Source organism: Columba livia, chromosome 2 (genome assembly GCF_036013475.1).
Source record: "Columba livia isolate bColLiv1 breed racing homer chromosome 2, bColLiv1.pat.W.v2, whole genome shotgun sequence".
In the NCBI taxonomy this organism is placed as follows: Eukaryota; Metazoa; Chordata; class Aves; order Columbiformes; family Columbidae; genus Columba; species Columba livia.
Window position 1 is genome coordinate 31,466,140 of NC_088603.1, and position 20,686 is coordinate 31,486,825.

The window sequence follows — 20,686 nt, forward strand, 5'->3', positions numbered from 1 at the left end:
TAACCCATTTTGTCATATTGAATTGAAAGAAATCAACCCACACTGAAACCTTTTAGTCATCACTACTTCACCTCATCTGTCACTCCTCTAATAAAAGAATATTAATATGGATTGCTGTTTGGTGGGGGGTAGCTATTTCCCTGTAAATAGGATTCCACTAGGTAAATTATTTGTGACTTTCTAGGAAGGTTTCCTTGTTTTTCTGTTTCTTTCTTTTTTTTATTTCTTTAACCCGTACTGTGTTTTATGTCCTTCCAATTATTCCTAGGTCTGCATAGCTAGACAGCAATGTAATTAATTATCTTGTAATTAATTATTTCAGGGGGGTTGTTCAGCCACTATCCACTGTACCATCTGACCATCATCCACATTTATTACACCGGAAATAACAGCATCCCTAATGGACACTGCAGCTTCTGTAGCTCCTCTCCTTTGTGGAGCCAGAGAAAGCTCAGCCTGGCATAGAGTGGCATGGAGAAGAGAGGGAGAGAAGGGTTGTTTTCTCCTCTTTGTGAAGGTTGGAAGTGAGGTGAGGAGAGTAGTGATGGAAGTCAGTATGATTATGACAAGAAAAAGCTTTCAGCTATGACAGTTTTGCAGCATTTCCTGAAGGGGGGCAGCCTCTTGATCCCTTTTAATATCCTTATTAGTCTCCAGTTCAAGAAGTGTGTGTGAGGACATGTTTAACTCCTATTGAAGTCAATGGTTCTTAAGCATATGCTCAAATTTTTTCGCAAATCAGGACTTTAATCTGTTCCTTATGTACATTTAGGATTACAGAGAAGTCTTCTGTTTTTGAAGTTGCTAGAAACATCAGCTTGCTGATGCGAGGTGGGGGAAGGGAACAGGACTCCATCACTTTCAGAAGTCTGCAACTTCCTTGTTTTGGTTTGGGTTTTTTTTGATTGTTTTTGTGTTTTTGTGGTTTTTTTTTTAATTTTGCACAGAAAAATATCTGTTTGCCCATTTTTTAAAATCTTCTCAGATACTGTCTATTAGATTATGATATGTGCTACAGAAATATGGGTTACGGACACAATGCACTTCTAGGATTTTGTTAGTTGTAAACTCACAAATACTAAGGTTAGCATCTCATTCCTTGCTCCTTCTTTTATAAAGTTGATAGAGCTCTTAGCAAAACCCAAAGAGATTTATTCCTAGCAAGGGGAAAAATTACTTCAGACAAAAGCTGTAAAATTGTCTCTGTCCTACACTGCAAATGTACCTCAGTTCTGGTATCTAGAGCTTTTGGCTATTTCAGTCCTGGAACAAAACTCTCTTCACTGAGCCTGAAGGTTGTGCCAAACTGTATGGTGATTTTTGTGATATGGAAAAAAGCCCACTGGAGACTAGCTGGAAAGCAGCCAATCTTGTGATCTGATCATCATGTGAATTTATGTCTCCAGAGTTCAGATTTAATATCTTCTGTAATTTTACCATGCCCTCTATTTGCTGATATTACAGTGAAAAACTCTAGATATTGAAAATAACTGCAAAACTGCCAAATTCAAGCATTCAAAAGGTACAAGCAAGACTCCTACACCTTTTCTTTTCTCTCCTTGCCTGAAGCTTCCTCATCATTCCCAAACTGTTTTTGAAATACATTTAGGAAGAAAGTAGCACAGTATAACCAAGTACTGGTCCAGTCAAATCAAGCGGACTATCCACGTCCCCATCTGCTGTTATTTTACATTTGATACACACATGAATGTACATACACACACACACAATAAATGTATGTTCATGTCTATTGTATCAATGAAATGGAATCACAAAAAAATATTTTACTGGTTTCAAAATTCTTCTTATGGAAAACTAGAGTGAGAGGACAAATTGCCAATGCTATTTAAAGGATTTTACAGGCCCCTTCAAAATAAGACTACTTTCTTTGAAGCACATTCCTTCTGGCACAAGTAATTATTACCTAAAGTCTTGGAATTAAGAGAATGCATTTTAAGAAAGTTAGATTCATTTTTTTTTCACCTATTTGGCTTAGTTTCAAATACTCCCATTTTACATAAGGCTCTTCTCAACACTGGGTATGTCAGTGGTATTAAATATTAACCCTCAGCATTGTCATGTCTTGGGCATGCTTGATATCTGCATAGCTGTTTACGGAACCTGCTCTGTGGTGCACACCCTTAGGAAGTTAAAGCCTCAAGAAGATAAGAGAGAGGGCACTAAACATCTTTTTTTCTCTCTTTTTTTCCCTGTTTACTCTCATCCTTGCACACTTTTCTTGCACACCATAAATGAATAGCAGAGCCATGATTGATCTACCGTTACCAAAAGTAAGTTCAAAGTAAAACAATTTCTGGCTTGGGGCTGACAGAATATTGCTTCTGGATGTTTCTCGCATGTACATGAGCCACACTGAAGGCAGAGAAGAATGTGAATGGAAAAATGAAGGACACACTTATGATAGCACAGAGTAAATATTGAGGTAGATAACAAACAGGATCCGAAAGATCCAAAGATTGGCTGAGCAGCAGTTGGGCAATGCCTTGCAGGGATGTAAGTTTAACTCTGAGAGGTTAAGCTGGAACCAGAAGGATTTCAGGAAGGTAATTTCAAACAGGTATGGTTGACAGGTAGGGTCATTTAATCAGCTTTGATTTTGACAGGGTTAAAATAGCAGCCAAGACAGAGCCAGGGCAGGAAAACAGGGTTTGATTTCTGCTAAGCGGTTTAAAAGTAATTTGCAAAACAGCCTGAAAACATGCTGGAGAGAGAGAAGGTTGATAAAGCCGACTTGCAAACTCTTATGGCAAAATAAGATCTTCTAAAGCATGGTTCTCACCCTCTTCAGGACAAGCAGCAGCCCATGGCTTTGTACTGGGGAAACCACGGACAAAGTTACTTTGCCTTCGTAAAAAGACACTTTGTGCTTACCCCAGGTCCCTTTTGTGAGCATTTTTTTTCCTAGTCTGTGCATTCTTGCCTTGGAAGGAAAGGAAATGCTGCCTGCTCTTATAAAGAAACCAACCTTAACTGCGTAAAGCTAGCTCTTAGGCTTTATGGAGAGCAGAAGTATACAAGACATTAGATGATATGGCAGGAAAGGTGCAAAGGCTGAGTAGTGAGACCTTCTTTTTACGCTTGTTGTGCAACATGCTACACACATTCCCCGGACTTGATTCAGTCCCCAAACTTGCAGAAATACTATTCTGGAAGTATTTAGAGAACACATACCCCCTCCCAAATAGCTTCTGAACTAGTAAGGCTGCATGTAGGTTCACATGAACACCTCAGATTAGGGCAGTACTTCTTGCATTTCTAGCTCTGTGGATTTCACCTCTGCCTTTTCTAATACGTTAACAAGGTCATTTTAACTAACAGGCCAGCAAAAATATGTAGCCAGACTCCACTATATGGGCAGCATCAAGCTTTCTGCTTATCTACACAGTCAAGTCATCCATATGTTCCAAGGTTAACATGGATGCAGCTTTTAGTTTGTGTGTGTGTGAGTTAAGAGTATCAATTAGCTTTGGAAACATGCTTGAAAAACACAAAGCAAGCCAGAGCCTCCATAAATAATATTTTTATGGTATCTACCCATATGTTGTGGAACTACAAACATTTCTTAGCCACACACCACCAAGCTGGAGGAATCAATGACAGAATAGCAACCGACAAGCCTATGCTTCACTTTTTCAACATTATACTGTTAATTCTAAGAGAATTATACACAATAACACAAGCTTCAACAGGATTAGAGCACCAGTACACAGGCTGGCAAAACACTGAGTGACTTTTGCAAGAGGGAATGAAATGGCCTTCCCAAGACTTTTGAAGGATTCGGTCATTCTGTCAATTATATTTCACCAAACATGCTTCAAAATGGCTGGATGCATTTAGCCACTGTACCTGAAACACACAATCTCTATCCAAAAAAAGTGCTTGTTTTGGTGTCATATCTGGCAAAGCCCTCATTATATGTTTACAAGTACAAAAGCATTAAATCTCTGATATTTCTTATGCCAGCAGACTGCAAACTCGATTGGCGCCTTCCCTGCATGTCTAAAATTCAGTTTGGAACCAGTGAAATAAAGATAGCTTTATAGGGTTTGAATACTGTTAGATTTCTGTGCATATCTTCATACTAAAGCAACACAGAAGTTTGCCTTATAAAGTTGGACCAATGTATCAAAGTATAAAAAGCAAAGGAGTCAGAATGAGTGGAGAAAATAAATTTAAATGCAAAGCTAAACCAAAGTTACAGGAAAGTTTGGCATATTTCTTCATAATACAAACCAATCCAAAATATTTGTACCCTTGTCTCCAGCTTTTTCTCCTGTGCACAGTCATGTCATTTAAAAAAATTTGTATAATTTGTTCTATTTACTGCTTTTAATAATAACATATTGTTTTGTAAAAACAAATAATTCAAACAGAACAGTCACTTTTGATTGGCCCAATAATATAATCTATTAGAAAATCATGTAAATTAGAGTGGTAATAATACAAGAAAAGATAATGCTGTGGATTCAAGACAACTTATGGACAACTGCTAATGAAACCTCCTGTTTTTATCTATCTCTGCTCCACTGATCCATAACTGTTTCATCTTGCAGTGCTTAACATACTAACATTATCTAACAGTGCTCTTCTACTTAGTGGAAGACTGCAGTTCTTATATTCTTGTACGTTAGTATCTGATGCAAATCTGATCAAGGTAAAGGCTGTTATTTTTTGTTTTACAATAAAGAACATGCTCATTCTTCAAGGATAAATGGAAATTGAAAGGATATACAGGCATACACTCCTTCAGAAATGGATTTGTGTAACTTGTGTAAAAAAAAAGAAAGGAAGGGAGGGAGAGAGGGAGACGGGAGTGAGACCATTAGTATGTATTGTTCTAATGTCCTCAGGAACGCAAAAATTTAACACACAGCTGTGGCTTGAGGTCATTGTGGTACTTCCAAAATATGAATATAGAAAGAAAAAAAAAAAAAAAAAAAAGGAAGAAGAGCTTAATACTGCTATGTCACTTCTGAGTCAATCAAATCAGTAATTCCAAAGCACAAAGGACTTGCAATGTTCCCCGATCTCCCCGTGCCCTGTAAAAGGCGAGTAGGACTAGCTGACTTTTACTAGGTTTTAAAGTCTAGTTCAGAAAATATCAATTTGAAAGGAGTAAACATGCCTCAGCCCCCATTAGACCACTGTTTTCTTCTGGCAGAAAATACTGTCTGGTATTCTAAACGCAAAGCTTCACAAGGCATCTTCAAGTGGTCGGCATTGCCGTAGCTGCCTGGGCTTCCATTCTCACTGTTTTTATCAGCTCAGTGTACCAAAGCCTCGCAAAATATGCCATTGTACAGTTTATCAATGCATCTGGTGTCAGTTCTTTTTCCTTCCCTAAACCAAATGATATTTTCATTAATTTAGGAGACATCTAGTCACTGTTTCTACTGTTCTTTTTTACAGTAATATGCACATTTTATCAAGTAGGTTTTGCTTGTCCACATATCCTACAAGGATGGGACCTAACAGCATTCTGGTATTCTGCACCAGCTGGAAGAAAATGGAAGGCTTGAAAAGCTGCTGAAACCCGTGTGCCTGAGGAGCCTCACTCACCCTGTGAAAACATTCCCATCCAAAGAAGCCCCCATGTACAGTTAGGGTACATTGCACACTTCTACAATATGCCATTTTTTGCTTGGCAGGTAGAAAAGCCCACGGTTCATTCAGTTCTCTTCGGAGCTATACTGTCAGTCCACATATGTCCAACAGATTTTTTAGTATCTATTTTTAGAACGACCAAATTGGGAAACAGTTTTTTCTTCTTGGTAAATACAAATGACTAATGCCCCCAATTCACCAAAATGTGTAAACATACACTTAACTTCAGGTATGTTTATATCAAAGTAATATGACTACTTCTGCTACAAAGTCCTGGCCCCACTCAATAGTTTCGACTTAGCATACCCGAGATTTTATTCATCTCCCAACACACAAAATTAAATGCATACTGGCATCATCGTAGGATCACAGTCTAAGAATTAAAACTCAGAATGGTGGCAGAGGCTACTGAAGTGCAGCTAACAGAGTTCATGTAAGGCAGTTTTTGTTCAGGCACACTTGCTAAAAATAAAAAATAGCTATTAGAGATCTGAGAGAATGCAGAAGGAAGAAGGACTTTTAAAAGCCTGTGGTAATCTGTTTCAGTTTTAGTTTTTCATATCCTATTTGCTATAAAATAATGTTCAATCAACCAATTTTCTCTAGTCCAAGAAGCCGCTTCATAAAAAAAAAAAAAAAAAAAAAAAAAAAAGATTACTTGGCTTCCAGTTAGGGTTTCATAATCCACTGGATTTTATTGGTTTAGTAAAACTATGCTCTTCCATCATAAATGAAAGATTTGACTCATTCCTTTGAGACTTGTTTCTTCTGCTGTTTGGTCAATTATTTTGTTTCATTTATTGAAAAAAAAAAAGTTAAAAGGAAACATAGGTCCAAGCACAAAATAATTTTTCTTTCAAATGACTGTTAAGTTTTCATGTATGTTTTCTTCTGTTTAAGTATTTTAAGGGCCCCTTTTCCCACTACCGCAAGGTTTATTCAGCCCGAATAATTTTCAATGCACAGTTCAGGCTGCTTTTTTCTTTTATATTGAGCAAGAAGCTCCAGTGATTTCAGACTGCATTGTATTGAATGATTACATTCATCATTAAACAACAAAATATTCAGTAGGTAATTTCCAAATGTGATTTCTGATTTTTCTTTTGATGTGTAATCACATGCCTATTTAGTAACATGCATAACTTCCAGTCAAGTAACCTAGCCCCAAAACTATTTGTAAGATTCACAATTCCATACAGAAAATAAACTCACATTCCAAATAGGAGGTATGTTACTGTCTTCTGTAGGTCCAAGATCTCAAAATGAAGGACATCCTCCCCAATCTACAATGATTATTACACCTTTTATATCATTGATGTAAATAAGTAGAATTTTGACAGTCTAAGTTGTCTATTCATAATATTTAGTAAAAGATGTCAGAAGCCACTTTTCATTTATGACAGTGAACTGTCTACTACTATATCCCATTATATTAATGATTTTTTTTCCACTTTGCATCACTCAGCAAATGCTAGGATATAGCGATGCAACTCTGCACTAGTGATATTACAGATATATATATAAAATTAGCAGAGATTAAATAACACCAATGTGATTTGAATTATTGTCTATTAAAATATTATTTTAGATGGATACGGTTTAGGTAAATTCATCAAAGGACGTATATTTTGTAATATATATTAATAAATAATAAGGACAACAAATGATAGAAATCTAAGAACAATGGCAGCAGTGACTTTTTAAACAAGCATTCCTTTGCTCTGTTTGCCCCTGGAAGCATGTGGGACAGTGTATCGCAAAATGCATAAGCACTAGCACGGCTAAATGGTCTATTTCCCCATCTCTAGGCTAAGCCACATTCATAGTAAGAGCGCACACCTTAAAATCTGGTACTACCAAAAATCACTGTGAGTTCTGTTGTCAATACCTTCCAGGTGAAATGTGGTTAGCATGTATGTTTATAAGCCATTTATTTTAATATTTTTTTTAGTGATTAAAACACATGCAAGACTAGACCATGTGCATTCAACACATCAGGCTATTTCTGAATTCAAACTTTAATAACACACAATAGAAATACAACAGCCATCAGTGACTCCAGACACTCACCCCAGAAGTCAAACGACTTCTTGCTGTTCACACCTATACAGCCACACAAGCCGATGCTGGTGAAGGTGATGGTATTGCCCCACCGAGAAACAGGAGGAAGGCTTTTTCTGCAGGGTAGCTGTGCACCATCTCGCTCCTACCCCACCACCAGCAGTGCTCGAGAAATGGTGATGCAGATCTGTAAGTCTTTAAAGCCTACTAAAAAAAGCACGCATGCACACACGCATGCAAAGCTTTTAATTAAATAAAAGCTTGCAGGACTTCACAAATTGAAGGAAAGCACTGGTATTGCCATTGTATAGGTTGGGGAAACAGACACAATAGGATTGGGCACAGGCTCGACACAGATGAGCAGGCTGGGTTCAGTGCCCAGCTGTGCACTGATGTAACAAAGTAGCCTCAAGCACTCTTCACCAAACTTCTTTAACACCACACTATTTTTGTTAGTAACGTTATTAGCGACATATGCGAGTATTTGTATTTTTAAAATATGACTTTCCTTTCAAGTTGCATTCTTAAGTGTATTAGAACAAGGACACGGGATAACAGCAAAAATAAGGATTGAACTCAGCCCCACCATAACTACATTTTTCTGATGGGTTTAAACTTTGCTCTTTCTAGCTCATGAAACCAATTTATTTTGCTTCCTTTCTGGACACTAGCAAAACTGCTTGGTAGAATACATTTTCCTATTGAAAGAAACATGCCACAGTGACCATTCATACTGCCGTGTAACTTGTGTTTGCTGAAAGCAATAATGCAGCGAGTAATATCAGATTATCACCAGACAGCAGCAAAGATAATGTTGTCACCTTCCCTTGAATTTCGAGACACAGAAGTCAATCCTGCTCTTGAGGACCTCAAAGATAGAGCACGTTGCATCATCACTTCACTAAAGAATGAGTATTTCTGAACAGAAAACTACATGCAGATTAACAGGCTTAATTAAAAAGCACTTATTAAATAACGAGCATGTCTAAAAAGGGCAACAAGTCTGACAAAAAAAAAAAAAAATCCAAAATCTGATTACTTATTGCCAAAATACCAGAGAAGTTATGCTATATACGTTAAGGAGAAATTTTATCATAGGATGTTAAAACCAATGAAACTAAAATTAAATTTATACATGTAATGCTGAACTGGCAATGCTCAAACAATCAGGGAACCCTAATGTTTTATCAATTAGTATCTTCAGGAATTTTATAGCATTTTTCTTTCCCTACCACACAACAGCGATTTAAAAATCCTGAAAGGTAACTACAACCATGGGGTTTTTTTCAAGTTTTAGTGAAACTTTCTCCAGATATTGCCAGAATGTTTGGATCTTTAATCCCCATGTATCCATATCTCCTTCTGCATTTGGTTCTAGTGCCATACTCCTTCTTCACTCAGACCCCTCAGTGACTTTTCTTTCAAGACTGGGATCCTTGATAATGTTTAATACCAAAAAATAAAAGAATAACATGCAATTACATTTCCTTGCCAAAGATTTAAAACAGAACAACAAAATTCAGCTCCAACGGCTTACAAAACCTCGAGCACTTCAGTACTTTCACTAGAGTCAATAGACCTTCTCACAAAACCATTTGTGCTCCAGCGAAAGTCTGGATTGAGACCCCGACATTTCTAAAAGTGTAGGTTGAGGGGAAAGAAGTTTAAAACCTACTGAATTATATATATATCAACAGACAGAAATACATAATTAGAAGTCATATTTATTTTTGTCCACACAAAATTGCTCTTTGGCTATGGGCAAAGAATTCCAAGAATTTATCAGTAAAATTGTGTTTAAAAAACTTACAGTCCTAGAAAAGTTCCTGAAAGCAAAAGTGAATGCATAGCAAATTTTCATCTACTACACAATCCCGCAAGTGGCCCACTATGTAGCCCAACATTTCCTAAGCAATCAGCATTAGAAGTTTTCTCCTAAAACTATTATTATTATTCATAGGATTTAGAACATGTTTCTTTTCTGAAATCTACAGAGTGGTTTGTTTTGTTTTGTTTTGTTTTGTTGGCAGTGGGGTCTTTTTAATGGTAAGTGATGCTTTAATACTGCATACCAAACAAATTAACTCTTTCCAGAAAAACTATGCATTATTATGTATTTTTTCTTGCTTCCGTTTACAACCACGCTGAAAAGCACAGACATATTGATGAATCCGTTACACAGTTCTTTTTGACTACAAGTGTGCAGCTCATTTTTCTTACTGATGTGTTTCAGAAACCAATCAGAAGTCCTCAAAACCCATGATTTCACAGTATTTACAATCATTTATCAAAATGACCTGCTTTTTAGAAACCATTTCAAACAAGTACATGTGATTTATGATATTTAGATGTGCTTAAAATAAATTCCCTGGAGATGTAAATTTTTACTGCATGCATGTTGAGAATAGGTAGGTTACAAAAGATGTTAAAAAACTAGAAAAAAAGAGTATTGTTTTCTTTTCATGTGATTTGTCAATGAACAAAAACCAGCAGGACACCTATTGAAACACTGGATTCCTGAAATGTTTTTGTAGGTTTAGCAGCAGTGTTTCTATATGACACTATTGTAAATACGGCCAAAAATAAGAATAGTTGTTATTACCTGCGAGCCTTTCCTAGGAAATCTACACCATACAAAAACATTTTTCCATGTCAAACTTCAAAAAAAAAAAAAAAAAGTTCTCATGCTTGGGGGCATGTGTTTAATATGTGTTTAATTACATTAGACTTTAACTGGAATAAAATTTACTTATAACATATATTTATCTATCACAATTAAATGTTTGAATAGTTTTTGTGCTTAGAAGAACTCCCGCAACAGTACTCAGCGTCCCCCCAATCTTTTCAACATAGTACTGATTTTTTTTTGCCATAGCTTTTTAGGTTTCCTAAAGGATACCAGATTCACTTTCTTTTTGTGTGTCTCAGTAAGCCTAGATTATGCTTTCCATATAGGCATTAATATGCGTTTCTCCTGACTAAAGTTTTAAGAAAACTTGGGCTTAAGAAAAGCCAGCCTAAACAATTGCAGTAGTAATTTTGCATTTGACGTGTTCTGCATTGTCTGAGAATCAAAACCTGCTCTATAAAGACCAGAAATAAAATGGCCTCAAAAGTCACAGGCAAGTAATGAGAAGGGGAGGCATTAGAGAAATCCAAAATATTCCATATAGAATAACTCATACCACAAAGCAACAAAATGCTCCAAGAATATGTTTTTTATAGACTCAGCATGGTTTTCATCCGCACCTCATTAGCACATAGATAATTCTGACCATTAGTGCACTTTAAAGTAAGCGCATTTATTTGTAACCTATCCTCAAATTTAGTATCGTCTTTTTCCTCCCACATCCTTGACATACGCAGAGCTCAGTTACAAAGGCAAGGATGCAGATGCCATGATTCATCACAAAATGTTCACATCTAAAGATTTGTGTGCATCACTCCTCAACTCACTGGCTAGTTCACTGACTCAATTCTGGGCCTATGCAGGTTGAAAGGAATGTTCTGAAGATAACGAGAGAGCGACTACAAAACCTGGAGACACTGGCAGCTGTAGCATGCAGGGGCCAATGACTAAGTAAGCAGCATTTCCCAGTCCTTTGCAACAAGAACAGTTGACAGTTTCACCCTATTGTGTAGCAGCTTATTCAGTATATTTAAAGGAAACGTCATAAACTGCTTAAAACCTGGGTTAGGGTAAAAGAAAACAGCATATGTAAAACTACCACGAAACACATTTCACCTTGCTTTCTCGATCTCCAACAAAAGTATAACAGAGCATAGCGCAAAATACTTCTATCCTCCCCTTCCCCTGCAATATGTGAATTCCACAAGCAAGCATAAGGACAAACTCACAGTCCATTGCCCAAGATTTTGCTTGCCCTTTGAATTTTTGTTTATAATTTTTAAAAATTACGCTCCCGCCACCATAACAAATAAGGAAAATGGGGATATCTCTGCTGCTAAATTTTCAGAGTATCTATATGGCTATGTAACAGTTGCTAGTTTGGGAGATAAACGACACAAGGAATGTTCATGTTTTACTTTATCTATAAATTCAGCTTCACGAATTAATGTTGCTAATCTTAAACATTCAGAAACGAAAGCAAAGTAGTGCAAGAAAGGGGTAGCCTAAGGTTAATTCAGCTCTGAAATGCGGAACAGATTCAGTGCCCAAGAAAACGCTGAACATTCTGTGGCTTTAAGTGATATGCTTAAGAAGAGGAAATATATCTGTAAATAAGCAAGAGCATAAATAATTGTCTAAGAATGCTGGCACTGAAACTTAAACAGTCTCCCTTTGCTTCTTAGTTATTTACTATTAGGATTTTACACAAATGCCTATTGAAGTGGTTCCAAGTGTGATGAATATGTCTTCAAAAAGTGGGAAAGGCATCGATGAAATTCTTTCAAGTACAGTAATTCATTTTGAAAAAAGAAACATTAATGAGAAATAAAGGGGATTATTTTTAATCAAATGAGGGACAATTATGGATGACAAACATAGAAATGCAGCAACTTAAAAATAGTTCTTGCTGCCATACATTAGAAGGGCATTAAATACCTAGCACCAGCATTTAGGATTAGTAAAGGGGTGGGGTTAAATGTGCGGTTCAAAACTGAAGAACAACCGACACCAGAAGAAAAACCAAAGGTGCAGCAGCTACCCAGTTGTTGTTAAAAGATGCCTGTATTCAGTTTGAGAGATTCACAATTGTGTGAACGGACATAATATTCTTTTTACTTGGGAGAAGGAAATAGTTACCTGCCTTGTTCTTCAGAAAGTCTTAGAAAGCGAGGTCCGGAGTACAGCGCAAGACAAACATAACCACAGCTAAAGGCTCAAACCCTCTTCCACTAAATCCAGTGGAAGGCTCCAGTCACTGCAGGGTAAGGTTTGGGATATTCCCCACTGTTTTTTTGTTGGTTTGCTTTGCAAAATGAAATAAACAGAAAGCGATACAGATACTTCCCTGACAGTGAAAGGGACTGATTTCCTTTTTTCCTTCAGCTCTAAATAGACTGATAAATGCAACAAATCCTTACACCAACAGGCATCCTGTTATTTTCCCAGTAGTAATGGGGACTCAAATTTTAGTGCTGCTTATACACCTCATGAAAACAGAGAATTCCTTTTATCTCATAAAATGTAATGAAGATGAAACATTAGGTTTTGCTACCAGTGTTTCAAGTAAACACGACTTTTAATCGTGGAAGAATTTTCAGCCTGTATACTAGGTATGGAAGATGAAATTCAGTTAAACCCATCTCCTGAATTACTGTAAACACTTCTTAATGTAACAGACAATTAAGAAAATGATGGTATCCTTGAGAGTTATGTTTTAATCACCAAGCTCACAACTTTTCGAGTGAAAGAGGTCACAGTTTCAGTTGTGAACTTCGTATCTGGAAAAGCCTTTCACTTTCTTTTCCTCGATAACAAACAATTCACTACGCCTGCTCTTGAGTTTTGAAACTGTTGAGACTTCTCTTTTCCAAGTGCCTCCTGCCTGTCTCAGTATATTTTTGATGACCCCCTGGTTTATGTGCATTCTCATGGAAGTGCCATCAGTCGCGCTGCTTTTGCCGAGTGGCTTTTGTCAGAGTTGGAGTCTGACAGGCTTTGCCGTTTTAAAAAGCAGAAATTATGTCAAGTGTTTTTGCACACTCGGTGCCAAATCACCATCCCGGAATGACTGCGGGTCTGCATGTGCTTTTGGTCTTCTTTAAGTAAGAACTGCAGTGATTTTAAAAGTCAGACAGCTGCTTCCTTCCCTCCACCCTGCCACCAGCAAACTGAAGTGAAGCAGCTTTAAAACTCCCATTCACCCGTTTGCTTTACAGACACCAAATTTTGCCCCTTCCACGCTGAGGACTGGATACAGGCGCACCCCGATCCTACAGGGCAGCAGGGCATCAGTTCCTCTCTCGAATCCCCACTTCCAAGGCAGCGTTTCCAAGCGTTGTGCAATCGCCTCGGAACCGCAGTCAGCTCCGCGGCGAAGGGGCGGGAGGGAAAGGAGCGCGCTATATTCTGAATTTTGAAGCAGAGGTGGCGTATCGGGCAAGGGGGGAGGGGGCGCGGACCAGATGCTAAAATCCTCGACCAAAACTACAAACTTTTCCCTCCTTGACGGTAGGAAACTCTCCCCCCCACCACCAGCACCTTGATTTCATGCTCTATCACGTACTGGATTTTTCCTTTTTATTTCCCCCCCGTAGCTCTAATAAAGCTTGCTTTGATGATGGCGATTCCCAGAGTGCGTTTTGAGGGAAGGAGCGACCCGGCAGCCCGCTGTCAGCGGGCGGAGAGAGCAGCGTGGCGGCCGGATCTGCAGCCGGGGCCGGGCCGGGACAGCCCAGCCAAGCCCGGCCGCGGCGGGGGACCCGGGACCCGGCAGCGCAGCTCCCCCAACACCCTCCGCCCGGGGGTCCCGCCCCGCAAGAGCAAGCGTGAGCCGTTACCTGAGCTGTCGCTTTTCCTTTTGCCGGACCTCTTCTCTGTTTCCACTGGGGACAGAGCCTGCCTGCCATATTCCCCTGGCGCGCACGCTGCCCCCGTGGGGGTGTTAGTGCCCAGGCTGGAAGAGTTTGAACACAGGACGGGGGGGCTGCTGCCCAGCTCCGGGGGTCCTCCTGAGTCGGGCTGAAGGCAGAGGCTGTGCCTGGCCGCGGCGGGAGGAGACGACATCTGAGGAATGTGCCAGTTCGTCTGCAAAGCTTGGTGCTGCTGTTGCTGGTGGTGGTGATGGTGGTGATGGTGATGGTGGTGGTGCCCCCTATGATGCTGGCTGGCAAACATGCCCTCCTCATTGGGGTATCCCGCTATTATGCAAGAGGAAGAAGAAGAAGACAGATCAGGGTAGGACATGTGGTCAGATCTTCCATGCAGGGCAAGAGAAGACTGGGAGAAAGGGTGCAAGCTCTGCGCAGTGGCATGGGGGCTGCGCAGGCAGCCAAAGAGTGTGTGATCCATGGCATGCAAGTCTCAGGTTCCAGGCAGGAGAGTTTAGGAAGGATCCAACTTCACCACCCTTTGTCAACTTTCACTGTAAACAGGTCGGGGTTGGGATTTTTTTTTCCAAAAAGGCAACGACAGACTTTGCAGCAGGCAGCTGAGCTCAGATAATCCAGGTCTTTAGCCCTAGTGGCCAGTCTCCGCTGCATAAACACTCGGACCTAGATGAGCCTTTCTCAGAGCTGCTCAGATGTCAAGAAGTGGGAGAGGTTGAAGCCAATAGAAGGTGGTCCCAGAGAACTGCTTGAAGGGGGAAACAGCTCCGAGAGGTTATAAATACAGTAGTGTGTAATGTGAGCTGGGGGCTGGCTTAGCAACACAGCACTGACCACATGCGAACTCCCTCCAAAACGCCAGCGCCGTCCCCGCTCTGAGCCGCTCCGTCAGCGGGCGGCAGCGCTGCGCGCCCCGGGCGCCCGCGGTAGCGGCGGGGGGGTCGGCTCCGCGGGGGCGCAGCCCGCCTCTCACAGTCCCCGGGCGGGCCGCGGGGAGCACGCCCCCCCACCGCGGCGTCCGGTGGGGCTGCCCCGGGGCTGGCGAGGCCGCCCGCGCCCCGTCGGGGAAATCGACGGGGGACAGAGGGCGGGGGGCGACGGTGCCCCCGCAGTGGCGCGGCCCCGCAGGGCCATCACCGCGCCGTCGGGGCTGGCGGGGCAGCTCCGGGTGCCACCGCCCCCCCGAGCGCGGGCAAGGGAGAGCAATAAAGACGTGAAACGAAACCCTGGGGTTGAGTCTGGGGTGTCAAGAAGGGGTGCGGGGGCTACCAGGGCCCTTTTCCCCCGGAGGCTGGCGGGCACTTGGCAGCGCCTCACCTGCGCGCCCAGGTGGGAGGGCGCAGCGCGGCCCAACGCGCAGGCGGCCGTGGCGGCGTGAGGGGCTGCGCTGGCCGGGGCCTGCCGCCGCCATCCCCTGCGCCCAGGAGCGCAGGGCGGCCGCGGGTGCGGAGCGTTCAGCCGCTCCGCCTGCACCCAGCGCCCTGGCTCCCGGATGAGCCGCCGCGCTGCCCCGGCTGCCCACACGCACCTCACGCCGTGCCCCAGCATCAGGGGTTGGTTCTGCAACGAAAGCAGCAGCGCTGGCCGGGCAATCAAATCTGGTGGGAGAAAGTCAAGTTTCCCTTCCTGCCTCCTGCCCCTTTCAAACGAGAACTCGCATAATTTTTATTCCCCGTATCTTCATTTTCTTCGTTGACGTCTTTAGTGGCTCTGGATAGACAACCTAGAGAGTCTGTGCTTGGCTTTTGGGGTTTTTTTGGGTTTTTTTTTTGGTTTTTGTTTTGGTTTGTTTTTTTAACATGCGTGGAATTAACAGTAGCCACGAAGGTGGCTGTTAACTGGTTTAAATTAGCATAACGCATTTATTGACGACCGACCAAAGAGGTGCCCACTGCGGAAACGTTTTGTTTCTTAGCCCTTCCTCCTCGCTCTACCTTCCTCCCCCAAATCAAAATCTAAAAAAAAAAAAAAAAAGGAAAACCATTGCGCTCCTGCAATTTAAGTCTAAATTCTTGGGTCCATGTGCGAAAGATAAAATGAATTTCAATTGGTATTGGAAAAAATCAGGAATTGTATGAGATTTGCAAGAGCTAGTTTCTTAAACGGAAATTGAGTCCTATTTTGTGGGAAATTAGTTTTGCAGACTTTCTAAAAAAAAAAAAATCTAAAACTTTTGTTCAGCAGCTGCTCCACTTTTCCCTGCAGTTTCAGACTGAGCTGGAACCTGCAGCAGTCTTTCGACGGTAAGATTTCCCCCCCTTTTTTGACATCTAATGCTTTTTAAAAATTGTCTTTAGATTTAACTGTAACGATGCGGTCTTTAAAAACAGAGTGTCGTCCAAAGCAGAAGTTGCTGCCTCTGTGCACTGTTCAAAACTTGATATTTCTTCAGAATAAAGGAAATATATAGTTACAACACTGATGAAATATTTTGTGCTTTTCATTGTGTTTATCGTTTCAATATGTGCTCTAACATTAAAAGAGAGGAGTACAAAGAAAAGTCAATGGCTGAACCCCTCTTGACTTTGCTAACTCGCCGGGCTACGAGCAACAGGGCTGGTGGTGTCCCCGAGAAACAGCGAGTGCCACGAAGCCACAGAGTGACCGGCGCGGTGCGTCGCGTCCCCGCCGGCCCTGGCCCGTCTCCCTGCCGTGGGTTGCGGGGGCGGGCGGCGGGGCCGGGCGCGGGCGGCCCCAGGTGGGAGCGCTGGGAGCGGCGGGGCGGCTCCCCCGGCGGCCGCTGCGCCCCGCACCGCACCTCTCCCCTCCGCGCATCTCCAACCTGCCGCTGTCACCCCGCCCGCCGCTGCTGCGGGGCCGGGACGTCGTCGGGGGTGGCAGGGCCGGGGCCGGGCGGGGGCAGGAATGGCAGGACCCGTCTGGCAAGAGCCGCCGTCGCTGGAGCTCTGACACCGCCACAGCTGCGAAGGGGCCGGGGCAGTCCCAAACCAAAGCCGTTGCAAAAATGTTGTTGTTTTTGTTTTTGTTTTTTTTAATTCTAGGGGATGGCCGCACAGGATTTCTCGCACAGGATTAAAAAAAAAAAAAAAAAAAAAAAAAAAGGAAAAGAAAAAAAAAAGAAAAAAATGAAATAAGTGGAGCACAGTGAAGAAAGTGAGAGGGTGCGAGGGGGAGGGAGAAAATATTAAGTTTCCAAGAGAAGTAAGAGACGGAGTCAAATAGCACTTTTTGGGGGGAGAGGTAGGAGAAGCTCCAAAATGTGAAGAAGAAGAAAAAAAAAAAAAAAAGAACGCAGTAGCAAAGTTGTAATGGCACGGCAAAGTGTTTGCCATGAGCTTCATAATCGAACCTGAATATTCGGGATTGTGCTTCCTTGGGCTCCTGAGTCACCTAATAAGTACTCGAGTCCTACATCAAGTGATCTTATTACTTCTTTAATTAGAGGTCTTAAGCATGCAAGAGCCAGAAATACAAATCTCTATAGAGCGTTACGCTTTCATTTTAAAGTGTATAAGGAGAATACAAATAAAGGCATCTTATGTTGAAGCAGAAAACCAGCTTCAAACGTTCACTGCCATTATTCAAAAAGTTTCTGTGTAGAGTTATCAGATGACTATGGCTATACCATACCATCCTTTGTAAAAATGTATGACTTTTCAGTCAAAGAAGGCTTCAGTGCAAAGCTTCTCAGCAAAATAATTGTTGAAGAAAGCCTAAGCAGTTACTACCTCTCAATCTTAACGACTGAATTCTTGTTCATAGTGTATCTTTTCAGAATGTGCGTTTGACCTACATGTGGTACAAAAGCATAACTTAAATCAATGCCAGCAAGTTTGCCCAAAGCTTATAACATCAAGTGAAAAAATAGAATGTTTTAAATATATGAAAACAGTAAAACATTTAACTCATAAAAACATCTGGAGCCAACACAGTTTGGAACATCATTTATATTTTAATGTATGGGCTAGTATGTGCATTTGCTTTGTATTTTTCGGTTTTGGTGGTGTTTTTTTGGTTTGGTGGGGTTTTTTTGGCTTTCAGGTTTTTTTAAGCTTACGTCTTATGGCAAAAGAGCTCATATAAAATTGATCCCAATGCGCCAGTGTACAATTCCTCCTCTTCAGGACTTTTGTAGTCTTGTTCAGTTTTTTACGTTGGAGGTTGAAAGCACCATCTTCCTGACTATTTACCAGAATGTAAGTAGGTTTCTTGAACAGTTCTTTCTAGTATGCAGTTCACGTATTTGCAGTATGCATATTACAGTAAAATCAGACAGATAGTCATGCTTGGGGACCACTGTTTGAGTAGTATAAATCATCATAACTTTGTTGAAATCAGCAAAAAGATGGCATTTTATGCCATTTAAGAATATTCTCCTTACTGTCCAAGAGAAAGCTTACAAATATGAATTCAGTTTATTTTAGCCAAAGATTTTATTGTACTCAAGAGCCTACCAAAGCAAGAAGACGAGGTTTTATTGTGCTGTAATTATGATCAGTTCATATTTTTCCATGGCAATTTGGTGAAGGCAGGCATCATTATTTAACCTTAGAGTCAATCCAGATTCACAACAGATGTATGTTTATTTTCAGTCTTTTCTTTTTTTTCCCTAAATTTTGCCTGTTTAACTCCCACAGAAGCAATATAATTCATTTCTCTTGATACCTGTGCTGCAATGGAAACCTACAGATATAAGCAATAATAAAGCCTGGGGATTATGCATCATTTCAGAGATGCTTGAATGCCTTAGCTGAAAACCTTTGCCCAGAAAATGAATAATTTGTTGACTGACTTGTAAGAAATACCGAATCCCTGACTAGTTAAGAATGGCGATAATAATATTCACCATTCATAAACCTACAGTGAACCAGTATCTTCACTATACTTCACCATAAAAACATTTTTTTTTGTGAGGAATTACACTATCACAATGCGTACCACATAACTTTAAAATTGCATTTCTGTGGTATACTTCCATTTACCTTTTTTTAACGTTTACATGTTCCATGGTTTAACACTTATCAGATGCATTTTTTTCTTTAAAGACTACAACATATCTATAAAAACTTTAAGCCGGAATCCATATTTTCAGCTACTTCTCCCATATACATATGGATTCCGTTCTAATTTTCATGATCTCTAAGTATTACAAATTTTAGAGTTATGCCGGCAATTTAGTGTATTACACAAAAGTTGTGCTGAACTATGAGGCCCCCAGTGAAAATGATTTACAAGTTTGCATTACATCATTACAAGTTATTTGAATTGCCAGCCCAATCTAACCGGTAAAATATCTTACGCTTCCTATTTAAGTTAAATAAACTGATGAAATATTAAAATGTTTAATGTACTTGAGGCTTCAAACCTGAACTATGATGTTTCAGGAATGCTTTTAGAGTTTAAGCTATGGGAAATCTGCATTCCACATTAGACACTCAAAAGCCCCAGAACAAGTTCTCTTCAAACTTTGGTGTGTGTATTTTTTTTTTTAAATAGATAATTTATTTGCAGACTGAACCATCTTGCACAATACTATTTGTTTCCCAATCTGCATGTTCAATTGCAGTTTAACAATTGTTTCATTCTTTCTAGCATTATCTTCACTTAAGAATGCTGAACTAAAAAACAGTTATCGCAATCCTTGAAGGATACTTTAATAACATGTATCTTGCATTTGTTTTTAGAGATGTATTCAAAGTGCATGTGCAGGCAAGTCAATGATGCCTGAAAAATATGTTTTCCATTTTGTTTTCTCCAGATCTTGACAGTCAGACACCACACTCAGCCCATTCTCATACTAAAATTACTAATAGTAGAGAATAAAAAAGCTTGTATTTTTACATATTATTCATTTTATTACTTGATACAATCTGCATTGTGGATTTTGAACAGTATATGTATTTGAAAGACGTTTTACCAGACCCCCATCGAAAATACAGACACAGTTGTGCACAGAGGAAAGGTGATGTGCATTTTTAGCACTCTGTATCTGTAACAATATTTACTTCTTACTGTGCTGCACAGTTAATATTTCCTGATTATACTTGAAGTTTTAATCATCCAGAAGAAAAAATACGTATTATTCAAATCTTTGTGTATCAAATGCTTAACGGTGAGACTTTTGCCCATTTACTGAGCAAATACACAGTGTGCTTACACTATAAAGACCAAACTAGGAAAAAAAAAGCAAACACCCCCCCCAAAAAAAAAAAAACAAAAAAACAACCAAAAAACAACAACAAAACAAACTAATAATAATAATAAAAAAACCCAACAAATAAACCCAACAAAACACCTTTACCTGAAATATTTATTGTCCCCTGACTGGCATTTCCAGGCCCTTTGCAGGACCAGCAGCAGGGGGCATATTTCACAATTCTGCCTCCATCAGCAGACGTTACAACAGTGGTAAATCAATAATCTACATCACCTCTTTTACACATTAACGAGTAAAATACTACTTATGGTGTATATTCCTAGTCCTTTTCAATTTTTTCTGCTCTGGAGTGAGAAAAAGACAGAT

The 20,686-nt window shown here is 40.4% G+C and overlaps 1 protein-coding gene across 1 annotated transcript in view; it reads right to left on the reverse strand.

The window, feature by feature from the left end:
• Window positions 1-15,087, reverse strand: part of MEOX2 (mesenchyme homeobox 2) — a 55,043-nt gene extending 39,956 nt beyond the window's left edge. The window contains exon 1 of the mRNA XM_005504611.3: window positions 14,155-15,087. Within this exon, the coding sequence (XP_005504668.2) occupies window positions 14,155-14,665 (511 nt within the window). The 5' untranslated portion in view covers window positions 14,666-15,087. The remainder of the gene's footprint in view (window positions 1-14,154) is intronic.
• Between the last annotated feature and the right edge of the window lie 5,599 nt (window positions 15,088-20,686).